This window comes from Hypanus sabinus, chromosome 29 (genome assembly GCF_030144855.1).
Source record: "Hypanus sabinus isolate sHypSab1 chromosome 29, sHypSab1.hap1, whole genome shotgun sequence".
In the NCBI taxonomy this organism is placed as follows: Eukaryota; Metazoa; Chordata; class Chondrichthyes; order Myliobatiformes; family Dasyatidae; genus Hypanus; species Hypanus sabinus.
The window spans coordinates 41,388,103-41,400,748 of record NC_082734.1 but is presented as its reverse complement, the minus strand read 5'-3'; the positions used below and the strand labels follow the sequence as shown (position 1 = coordinate 41,400,748).

At 42.7% G+C, this 12,646-nt stretch overlaps 1 protein-coding gene across 2 annotated transcripts in view; it reads right to left on the bottom strand.

Moving 5' to 3' along the window:
- Positions 1 to 3,737: 3,737 nt before the first annotated feature.
- LOC132383261 (serine/threonine-protein phosphatase 6 regulatory subunit 3-like) overlaps positions 3,738 to 12,646 on the bottom strand; it is a 212,668-nt gene continuing 203,759 nt past the window's right edge. For both annotated transcript variants that reach the window (XM_059954219.1, XM_059954220.1), the window contains one exon: positions 3,738 to 7,723. In XM_059954219.1, coding sequence (XP_059810202.1) covers positions 7,720 to 7,723 — 4 coding nt within the window. In that variant the 3' untranslated portion in view covers positions 3,738 to 7,719. The remainder of the gene's footprint in view (positions 7,724 to 12,646) is intronic.

The following is a 12,646-nucleotide window of genomic DNA, read 5'->3' as shown; positions in this document are numbered from 1 at the left end:
GGAGTGTCAGAGTTTTTTTTCACAGAGAAATTGGCAAGTGTGTAGAGAGCCAGGAGTGGTGGTAAAGGCAAATACATTTGATAGGAATATGGATGATAGAATAGAAAAATGGAGGGCCAGGTTGATCATAAGAGTAGGCTAAAATGTCATCACAACATGGTGGGCAGAAGACTGTACTGTTCTTTGTTTTGAATTATGAAGAGTGTATGAAAGAGAGCCATTGAATCAGTTCAGTGTTGAGGTGAGTGAAGTTATCCACACTGGTTCAAAAGCCTGGTTGTAGGGTAATAACTATTCCTGAACCTGGTGGTGTGGGACCCAAGGCTTCTGTACCTCCTGCCTGATGGAAGCAGCGAGAAGAGAGCATGCCTGGATGGTGGAGGTCCTTGATAATGGATGCTGCTTTCTTATGGCAAGGAAATATTCCTATTTTCTTCAGAGGTTTACACTATGTACAGCAGGGAACTCTAAAGCATAGATGAAGGATCTTGGCTTAAAACATTGACTGTTTATTCCTTTCCTTAGATGCCAGGTGACTTGCTGAGTTCCTCCAGTGTTTTGTGCCTGATGCTTTGTGCTTTCTTCATCGTTCGGAGATCAAGCTCTCATCGGGGGTTAATATTACAAACTTCTCCAAACAACTTAGGTATTTTCACATTGTGAGATAATTGTACAAAGGATCAGTAACCTTTGGTTGGTGGTTGCTCATGGCTGCAATAGTCAGAAATAGGGCACAGCCAAGTCAACAAGCGTCTGGGGAGAGAGAAACACCGAGTCATATCAGTCTTGGCAACAGTGTGCACCTTGATTACCTTGCATTAAAATGGGCCTCTCTGTTCTTGTATTTACAGTACATACTGTTCAGTTTATGCTTTTCTTGTGAATGTTACTGAAAGTAAGCTTTTCATTGCTCCTGTGCATACACATGCACTCAGTAGTAATTTTATTACGTATGTCCTCTATCTAATGAAGTGGCCATTGAGTGTGTGTTTGAGGTTTTCTGCTGCTGTAGCCCATCCACTTCAAGGTTCAATGTGTTGTGCGTTCAGAGATGCTTTTCTGCACACCACCGTTGTAACGTGTGGTTATTTGAGGTACTGTCATCTTCCTCTCAGTTTGAAGCAGTCTGGCCATTCTCCTCTGACCTCTCATTAACAAGGCAATTTCACCCTCAGAACTGCCACTCACTGGATGTATTTTTGCACCATTCTCTGTAAACTCTTGTGTTGTGTGTGAAAATCTCAGATCATCAGCAGTTTCTGAGATTCTCAGACCACACCAGCAATTATTCCATGGCCAGTCACTCTGATCACAGTTCTCCCCCATTCTGATGATCTGAACAACACGGAACCTCTTGACCGTGTCTGTAAGCTTTCATGCATTGAGTTGCTGCCAGATGATTGGCTGATTTGATATTTGCTTTAGCTAGGTGTACAAGTATAGCTAATGAAGTGGCCACTGACTGTACATACTTATGATGCAGCTGAAAGTTTGCCTTTCATTCTACCTTTATCTTGTAGCTGTGCACGACAATAAACGCGACTTGATTCTGTCCAAATAGTTAAACCTAGAGGAATAAGAAAAAAAAATCTGTTGGGAAAATATTTTAGGAACAAACCTGTTGGAGCCATTTCATAAATAACCAAGAATCTTGCAAAATTCTACTTCTGCTTCACGGAGGAGTGCTGCCGCCAAATGTTAATGAAGAATTCCATTTTCAATATACAGTCAATATACTAAACACCCCTCTCCACCCAGACACTCTCTTTCCTCCTTTCCACTCCCAATCCAGCAGAAGATACAAAAATCTGAAAGCACATACTGCCAGGGCTCAGGGATAATATGCCATTTTTATGACCATGTGCCCTCGTACGATAAGATGGCCTCTCAACCCGACAATCTGATCACGGCCTTTGCCCTTTGATCAGCCTGCACTACAGCTTCGACTGTAATTTTATTCTCATGTCTTCCCTTGTGTACCTTAGCATACTGCTCTGTTGAAATCTTTTTTTCACAGTGTCTCAATATGTGAGACAATTATACCAATTGCAAAAAGTCATTTCCTCCATCTGGGAGTGGCAGAGTAGTGTAGTCAACCAATAACACCAGGAGCTCAAAAAAGTAAATTTATTAACAAAGTACGTATACCATACAACCTTGAGATTCATCTTCTTGCAGGTACCCGGAAAACAAAGGAACACAATAGAATCCACATAAAAACACCAAGACTGACAGACATCCAATCATACAAATAATAATAAAGTAATCAGTAACACATAGAACATGAGCTGAAAGTGAGTCCACAGGCTGTAAAGCCCATCCAGGAGCCCAAAGGCTGCAGGGCAACATACAACTCCCAAAACTGGCAGCTTGGTGCCCCAAGATCCCTGAATCTCCTGCACAATGGTAGTAATGAGAAGAAAGGGAGGCTGGCCAAACACAAACAGATGACCCTAATCACCTGTCAGGGGCCTCAAAGCTTTAATGTGGATTGAAGTCCACCCCAGCCACAGTCTACCTCCGCCTTTAAGGTGCCATAACTGCATTCCTGAGTCAAGTTCGTTGCATCCTTCAAAATTTGCCTAATCTCTAGTTCGTTTAATCAGCTCAAAAGTACATTCCTTAAAGGGAAGCTTTGCACTGCAGATTCATAAGTATATCTAGTAGTTTTGTGAACTGCCTGCAAAACGTTGCTGTGTATCACCAGTGCAATCTTGGGAAGCTTCATTCATCTCATTAGGCAGGCTGCGTTGGTGCCAGAAGCAAAGCTACACCTGCGGGCTGCCCCCAGCACATCCTCAAACTGTGTTGGCTATTGATCACCTCATTGTTACCTGGGAATCCTTACTGTGCACAAAGTGCTGATCCCTCCCACCTTATGTCGGTAGTTTATAATATAGGAATTAAAAAATCAACATTCTAAGCATTATCAAAACACAAAGCAACCATATCCTCAATTTCAACTGAATCTGTCAAAAAGTTAACTCCAGAATAAGCACAATAAGAACCAGCCGAGCTGAAGTTATACAACAGGCAGCATCTACAGAGAGGAATACACAATTGATGTTTTGGACCAAGATCCCTCATGCCAACCATGTTTAGCTGATGCTGTTGCTTATGTTGTGTTGCTGAGTGTGTTGGCGCTGGAATGTGTGGCAACAGTTGTGGGCTGTCCCCCTGCACATCCTTAGGTTGTGTTGGTTTTTAATGCCAATAGCATGTCACTGTATGTTTCGATATACATGTGATAAGTAAATTAATCTGAATCTAAATGCCGCTGATATGATGACTGTGGGTCTAAACCCGGGAAATCCTTACCTGGAAGATCCGTAAATACAGCTTTTTCAGGAGGGGTCCGGCGGTTCAAGGTGCTATCACCACATGATGTTGCAGGAACTCAGGTCAGGCAGCATCTACGGAGAGGAATAAACATCCGACAGTTCAGGACAAGACCCTTCATGCCCTGATGAGGGGGTCTCGGCCTGAAATATCAACTCTTTATTCCTATCGACACTGCCTGAGCTGCTGAGTTCCTCAGCATTTTGTGTGTGTGTTGCTCTAGATTTCCAGCATCTGCAGAATCTCAAGTGTTTATGAAGTTATACGTTACTTGGAGTTAAGGAGATTATTAATCAACTACAAATCTCAGCTGCAGCATAATTTTACAAACCATCTTCAGTAAAACCTTGGACCTTTTTTCATCTTTCATTGTAGTAAATATTCAATAACCCTTTGAAATAGATAGAATATTTTATTACAACAATAGGTTTGTCAGCCCTACGAACGTGTTTATGTCTGTACAGTTGTGGTATATAAACAATATTTCTCCTAGAATAAACGGTTACTTTTACAATAAACGAGAAATGCTTTAAGATTCGCTCTCACGTTGTTTTCAGTGTTTGTTACCAAAAGAAACAGTAACCAGCCAGACAACTGCTACAGTTTAAATTTTATTACGATTTGCTGCACACATCAAACATCAATAATCTTAAAAGAGAAAGGATTTACCTTGCTTCAACCCACCCTGGCTGGATTTCAAAACTTTTATTTTGTGCCAATTATGGGTGCTGACTGCCCCTGCCACTAGGTTACTGTCAGTGAGTCATGTTAATCCCACAATGACTATGTCCCAATTAGTTCTCTAATGAGGAAGCTGGAAGCCCAGTTTAACATCAGCTTCCCAACAGAACTGGAGGGAAAAGGCTGATCGGTCAACATGCATCTCAAAATGTTTTTCACTGCATCTTGAAGATAAGTACTTTTGGGGATAAGGCTTTACAGTGGATAATTGTTACAAGCATTGCTTTGCATTGAACAGGCCTTGTTTCTGCCAGGTTTCGGTGTAAGGGGAGGCAGAAATCTGAACAGAAACAGTTTCTTGCTCCACATTCCAGCAGCAAGGAGCACCTTGAATAGCAAACAGAAGTGGGGACTCATTGAGGTATCTTTGAACAATGCCTTGTGTGATATCAATCAATAACACTGGCTAAGCATCAAGTTGGGTTTGGTGACTCACCAAATTAACCAACGGACGATATAAAGGGAATAACCCACTAGGCCTCCTACGGCAGCAACCTTATTTTGGGCACAACTTCGTATGGCTTAAGACATTGTTTGAAGTTCTTGGAGTACCCACTACCCTATTAATATTTGATACATGAGGTATAGAAGAATAAGAAAAAAAGTTTTCAAAACAACGAAATACTGCTCCAAAGAGTGATTTTTTACTCTTAGGCTGTGATATTGGTTGGTGGCAGTAGAGGTACCTGGATAAACTCGTGTGCTGTACACTTCTCCACACACCTTGCTAGCTGGCTCTTGTGGGAGTGCTCAAGGCCTGCAGCCAGACAGCATGGAGCAGTTCAGAAAAACTCTAATGTTCACTCTCTGAGCTGCCAGGTTTCCCTGGCAATTAAGCTGACACATAAGATGACAGAGTTTTGATCACCCAACACCCAGGATCCAGGGTTGATTGAGGAAATTTCTCAAATTATGGACAGAACTTAACTTGCAACCTTCCTTGGGTTTCTGCAGCACTGGTTTCTCCAGAATTTAGCTATGTCAACATGAAACTCTAGAACAATTATAATTTCTTGAGCAAATTTTAACCAAAACAGCACATCCTCAACATTGGCTTCAGCCACTGACTGACCTTTGAAGTAACAAAATAATTTAACGTAGCGTGTCAGATTTTTCCCATCATTGGCAAGGGATGGCATGGATTTTAGCACTGCACTAGGACAACGAGGAGGTGCTGGACTATAGAAGTTTTTGGGGAAGGCTACCAAATTTAACAACCAGACCATGATAAGTGAAACTTCACTTCATGAGCCATGCCACCATTTGCTTCAGGATATGTTTTTCGCCCACCTGCCCCCGTCAACACAATACTTCCTCCCCTGCAGTGAAGCACAAGCTGCAAACACATTTGCAGTTGGCATGTGGCTTGTTCTACAGTTAGCCACTAGTTTTCAAATAAGAAAGTGCAATTTCTTTATGGTCCTATTAGCTTTCAGCCTCTTTAGTAGAAAAATTCATCGCACGCTCAAGATTGGGATTTGTATCTCCCTTCTGGCTTTTATGGGATGTTTGTCCTTCTTCCCAGCCACTACCCTCCCAGCACTGCAACCCCCAGCCTCAACACCCCACAAATCGAGCTCTGGCCAAACTGCTCAGCACCAACACGAGGAACAGAAAGAAGTTGGTGGTGAGAATCCAAGCTTGCTGCATGGGGGTTTGCCAAACAAACCGTTGTTCTTCCAACATTGGATGCAAGCTGCAATCAGGCAACCAACCACTCTTAAGGCGAATGGGCTAAGCATTCTACTGTGCTCTGAATGTCTGTGATTCCATAAGCACCAGGAACAATTTAACTACTTACTTATCAGATCTTTTGGAATCCAGCCAATCATGGGCATGGAAGATCAAGTCCATCTCTTCCTAAAACATCATTTTGCACAAAAAAAGTTTTCTCCATTATGAAAATATAGATAGCTCACCATTTAATATTTAACACTGATCAGCTCATGGCATCAAAGACCCCAAAAGTTTGAAACAGTCACCAAGGTAGAAACCATATGAATTACGTGAAGCATTTTCTTTAAATAAAAATAGATGAACCATAGATGTTGATCGCAGCTGTACTGCTACTGGGTTGAAGGTACCTATCTTCAAAGCCAGCGTCCAGACACTGGTTACTTGCCTTTGGCCAAGGCAGAGGAATCCACAGATGTACTCCACAACACCCCCTCCCCACCCAAAGTACTGGAAGAGTATAGCCCTTGCCTGCCAAAGGGCTAATGTAACAGCCTTCTGGACTCTCTCACAGGAGGGCAGCCATCAACTTTTTTTTGGCTTTGACTTGATGTTTAAACACAACTCAAGTTGGAAGAGCTGTGCATGAGAAGAATTCCTTTTTTTAAAAAAAATGTTGCAAGGTGGGAATGTTCAGCCTCAAACACAACCTCTGTCCAGTTCCCTGAAGTAGCATCATTGTTAAAGCTTATAAGTACCTAATGGGCGGAACATCACCCTCTCCACACCATTGTGGCTGGAAATCTCTATACAAGCAGCAAAGCTAGAATTCTCACTGGGGAAGGGGGAGGACACATATGTGAGCGAGTGAGTCTGTGTTGGTGTGCTAACGCGTTGATCTTAAATACAAATGTTTTGGTGATTTGATTCAATACAAATGCCTATCTTGTAGCCCGCAGAGGAAGTGACCTATTGGAGGGGTAAGATGTGTTGGCGGTTAACCCCATTTTTTTTTTGTTTCAGTTTTACTGACTTTAAACAAAAAATGTACACCTAATGGCAAAATTAAGCAGCCCAGTTCACTCACCTCCTGCAATTGCAAACTTGTCCTAGTCCCTTCCAAGATATTGAGAATTTTAGAATTAGTTTAATTTGTCCCAAACGGGTCACTTTTACTATACATAAAAGAATTGGGATTCTGCAGATTTTAACCGCCAGATACATCAAAGAATGAAAGGTAAGAAATGACATTAATCATTGGATTAAGACCCTACAGATTCATGCACTAGAGGGCCTTAAACAAATGATAAACCTCTACACTAATTTGTCCACAGCAGACCAGGACAGCATAAAGACACTACTGGCCTCTCAATGTGATCATCGTTTCATTAGCATTGATTGTGGTGTGTGGAAAGCTGAAGAGACACAAATACATTTGGACCTATGAGGATTGGAAACCAGTAGTTCAGTTTAACTAAGCAGAGAAATTCAACTACAGTATTCAGTCTTACGATTTACCTGAACCATCCTATCACCTGTACAGTATTAGAGAGAGAACATTTATATTCTCTTTATGAACTATCTGACTCGTGATGGGGAACAACTCTCTGTCCACATGCGCACACTGTTAGAAACAAATATTTCCTTGGATTCCATGAGCTGAGTTATATATATTGTATTGCTGGTTTATAATAACTCTTTTTTTTCCCTTGCCCACCCTTCCTCCCCCTCCCACCTCCCGACACCTTGCCCGCCCCTCCCAATCCCCTCCCCCCTCATTTCTTTGTTGAATCAGTGCAGCCGAGAGGTTGCCCCAGGAAGGTGAAGCCTTTGACGGCTTCGGCGGAGATTCTCTGCTTCGGCGGCGGAGAGTGTAGAGACCAGCTCCCAAACCGGAGTGGGCACGGTCCAGGAGTTTCATTCAGGGTGCACCGAGAAGGACCTTCCTCATTGCACTCTGCAGTGCTACCTAAGGAGAGACGAAAGAAAGAAACAAATTCATTGAGGTTCCAGCCGGTGTTTTAATATCTAGTGGTCTCTTAAAGACTCTTGTCAAAATAATGGTTTGTGAGAACAAGCTGCCAGTTAAAAATTAAGCATCTAAATCTCAAAACAAAATAGATTCTGAGGGATAACTTGGTCTTAGACTCACACCCCAAAAAGTGTCTCACCATTTTCCCTGAAACACCAATTCCCAGGAACAGAAAATGGTGGATGCTGCCCAGTCCATCACAGGGAAAGCCCTCGCCACCACTAAGCACATTTACAAGGAGCGCTGCGCAAAAAAATAGCACCCATCATCAAAGGTACCCACCAAAAGTGCCATATGCTCTTCTCGTTGTTGCCATCAGGATAGGAGGCACAGGAGTCTAGGTCCCACATCAACAGGTTCAGGAACAGTTATTACCCTACAACCATCAAGCTCCTGAGCTGGGTGTGGATCACATCATTCACCTTAACTCAGAACTGATTCCACACCCCACACGCATTTTCAAGGTCTCTACAATTCATGCTCCCTGTAAATCTGGTTCCGATTCTAATATATATATCATCACACACACTAGAGCTAGAATGCCCAAGACATTTGCACAGTGCTTATAAAAATATTCACTCCCCTTTGGAGGTTTTCATGTTTTATTGTTTTACAACATTGAATCACAGTGGATTTAATTTGATTTTTTTGGACACTGATCAACAGGAAAAGACTTTTGTATCAAAGTGAAAACAGATCTCCACAAGTGATCTAAATTAATTACAAATATAAAACACAAAATAATTGATTGCACAAGTATTCAACTCCTTCAAGTCAGTATTTAGTGGATGTGACTTTGGCAGCAATTGCAGTTAGTGTGGGTAGGTCTCTATCAGCTTTTCACATCTGGACACTGCAATCTTTCCCCTTTCTTCCTTACAAAACTACTTAAACTCTGTCAGATTGCATGGGGATCATGAGTGTACAGCCCTTTTCAAATCCAGCCACAAATTCTCAGTTGGATTGAGGTCTGCGGCAGGGGTGATGCAGATGCAGGCACACCCAGCCCTGAGACACCAGACAAGGTCACTGATTCCAAATAATTGGTTTATTGATCATTACAAAACGTCTCTCTGGCACTTCCCACTCCCTTCCCCTTTTCCCAACCAAGATTCCCCTCTCTCTGCCCCCTTCCCACTCTCAGTCCACAATAGACCCATATCAGAATCAGGTTTATCATCAATCATGTCATGAAATTTGTTTTTTTTGTGTGGCAGCAGTACACTGCAAAAAATGCAATTACTATAGTACTGTGCAAAGGTCTTGGGCACCTTAGCTATATATATGTGTCTAAGACTTTTATATGGTACTCTATTTCTTCATTTACCTGCAATACCTGCAAGAAGATGAAGATCAGTATAGTATATGGTGACAGGTATATACATTAAAAAGTTTAGACCGTAAGATATTGGCGCAGAATTAGATTATTCAGCCCATCGAGTCTGCTCCACCATTTCATCATGGCTGATTCTGGATCCCACTGACTTTACACCAGTCTTCTCGCCATATCCTTTGACCCTGTCCAATCAGGCTCAGGGTAATGTGAGCTGCCTTAGTGACTATTGTCCGGTAGCACTTACATCTACAGTGATGAAATGCTTTGAGAGGTTGATCATGATTAGACTGAACTCCTGCCCCAGCAAGGACCTGGACCCACTGCAATTTGCCTATTGCCACAATAGGTCAACAGCAGATGCAATTTCAATGGCTCTTTGCAATGAACAACACAAACACCTAGGTCAGGATGCTGTTCAACTATAGCTCAGCATTTAATACCATCATTCCCACAATCCTGATTGAGAAGAAACAGAATGTGGGCCTCTGTACCTCCCTCTGCAATTGGATCCTCGACTCCCTAACCGGAAGACCACAATCTGTGTTGATTGGTGATAACATCTCCTCCTCGCTGTCTATCATCGTTGGTGCACCTCAGAGGGATGTGCTTAGCCCACTTCTCTACTCTCTCTCTACCCTTAACTGTGTGGCTAAGCATAGCTCAAATACCATCTATAAATTTGCTGATGATACAACCATTGTTGGTAGAATCTCAGGTGGTGACGAGAGGGCGTACAGGAGTGAGATATGCCAACTAGTGGAGTGATGTTGCAGCAACAACCTGGCACTCAATGTCAGTAAGATGAAAGAGCTGATTGTGGACTTCAGGAAGGGTAATCCTCATACAGGGATCAGCAGTGGAGAGAGTGAGCAGCTTCAAGTTGCTGGGTGTCAAGGTCCCTGAGGATCTAACCTGGTCCCAACATAACCATGCAGTTGTAAAGAAGGCAAAACATCGACTATACTTCATTAGGAATTTGAAGAGATTTGGTATGTCAACAAATACACTCAGAAACGTCTTTAGATGTAATGTGGAGAGCATTCTGACAGGCTGCACCACATGGGGGAAGACTACTGCACAGGACCGAAAAAAGCTGCAGAGGGTTGTAAATTTAGTCAGCTCCATCTTGGGTACTAACTTACAAAGCACCCAGGACATCTTCAAGGAGCGGCGTCTCAGAAAGGTAGCATTCATCATTAAGGACCTCCAGCACCCAGGGCACGCCCTTTTCTCACTATTACCATCAGGTAGGAGGTACAGAAGCCTGAAGGCACACACTCAGTGATTCAGGAACAGCTTCTTCCCCTCTGCCATCTGATTCCTAAATGGACATTGAACCCTTGAACACCACTTCACTTTTTTTTTAAGTATATATTATTCCTGTTTGTTTGCACAATTTTTAATCTATTCAAATATATGTATACTGTAATTTATTATTTTTTTTCTTTGAACTGCTGCCACTAAGATAACAAATTTCACGACACATGCTGGTGATAATAAACCTGATTCTGATTCAGAAAGCTATCAACTTCTGCCTTAAATATACCCACAGACTTGGCCTCTGCCACAGTCTGTGGCAGAGCATTCCATAGATTCACCACTCTCTGGCTAAAAAATTCCTCCTTACCTCTGTTCTAAAAGGTTATCTTTCAATTTTGAGGCTGTGCCCTCTAGTTCTGGATACCCCCATCATAGGAAACATCCTCTGCACATCCACCCTATCTAGTCCTTTCAACCTTCGGTAGGATTCAATGAGATCCCCCCTGCATTCTTCTAAATTCCAGTGAGTACAGGCCCAAAGCTACCAAACACTCCTCGTATGTTAATCCTTTCTTTCCCTTTGACTTCACCTTATATTACTACCACTATATCTCCTGAGAACTGACAAACAGACTGTGAAAGGAAGAGAAGGCATAGGGATGGGCTACTTTTGGTCCACCCTCAAGAAACTGGCTCAGAACAGAGAACGATGGAGACAGGAGGTCAGCGATGCCCTTTGCTCCACTGGGAGCTGAGGGCCTAAGAAGAAGAACTGACACCTTGATGTATCCGTCTGGTAACAGATTAACGTATGGAGACAGCACACAATTATGCCTACCTTGTGACGTCCACAGCACGGACAAAGAGAAAGGCACTGAGCAAGAAGAATGGATCAATAGGTTCACAGAAGGTAGGGGTTCCCAGCCTTTTTTTTATGCAAAGGACTCCTACTATTAGCCGAGGGGTCTGTGGACTCCAGATTGGGAATCCCTAGTCTAAGGGAGTAGAGTTGGTGGATACTGCTTGCACTAATGACCCAACCGCTCACAGAATGGTGCTATGGAGGAACAAGGTCACAGGTTTTAGCAAGAGCCATATTTTCCACTTTTGGTGAGAGATGAGGGGCTGAGGCGCATTGGTCAAAAAACTAAATGTCCTTAAAACCGCAAGAAACTAGCAATGATTTATGCAGACAGCACTCATAAAGCTTCGGGCTTATGTGTGGTAAGCCCTCTCTTTTCGCGCGGGCTTCTGCGTGTGCACATCTTTCGTCTCAGTGGGCCCAATTCATTGCTTCTGCCCTGTAAGATGCCCTGCAAATACAGTGGCTAACATGACTCAGTTCATAGGTCCATTGCTTTTCAGGCCTGAAGCTGGATCTTGGTTCAAAATATCAACAGTTTATTCATTTCCATAGATGCTGCTTGACTACTGAGTTCCTCCAGCATTTTGAGTGTGTTGCTTTGTAAAGGGTTAATCTTTGTGCTTGTTGAAAGTCTCACCACCAATGTGGCCTTGTATGTAACAGACCTGGCTGGAGAAGCTTTGATTATTACAGTGGGAACATGAAAGTTAGTTGTACACTGGGGTGGGACTCAGGAAGAGTGGTGATTGGTTGTAATTCAATGATTTGAGATGGTGATTGGTCCACTTACTGCAGCATTCCACATCAGTGGAGGAGAGTGTTCAGGGAGCTTAAGAGCAGCTTATTCGGGCCGTCACCTCACCAGTGGGCTGGTCATATACAGCACCACAGATCGAGTGGGTGGTGTGCTGTAATGAGATGGGTCCTCACAAGCCCAGAGAAGTATTTTGATGTTTGCTCTGTCCTGTCCTAATAAACATAGTTTTGTAGGTGTAAGTAGATAATTGTAGCTTATGTCTTTCTATCTTATCAAGTCGAATCCAATGACCTATTGTTTTTACAAAACACAGGCCCTTCTGGCCGAATGAGCCCAGACTGATAATCTACTAACCTATTCTCTTTGGAATGTGGGAAGAACCACCCACAGTCACAGGGAGAACGTACAAACTCCTTAGAGACAGCAGCAGGAATTGAACCCGGGACACTGTCACTGTAATAGTGTTACACTAACTGCTAAGATAAAGTGCCACCCTTGTTCTATAAGAATAGATTACATAAAGTTAACACTCTTGGTCAAACAGAAAACAATAAATGAGATGCAACACAGATTTACAGCAATAAATGATGTTTGAAGCAGCAAATTAATTTTTTCATTGAAGAAAGGGTGAGGGGACATGAC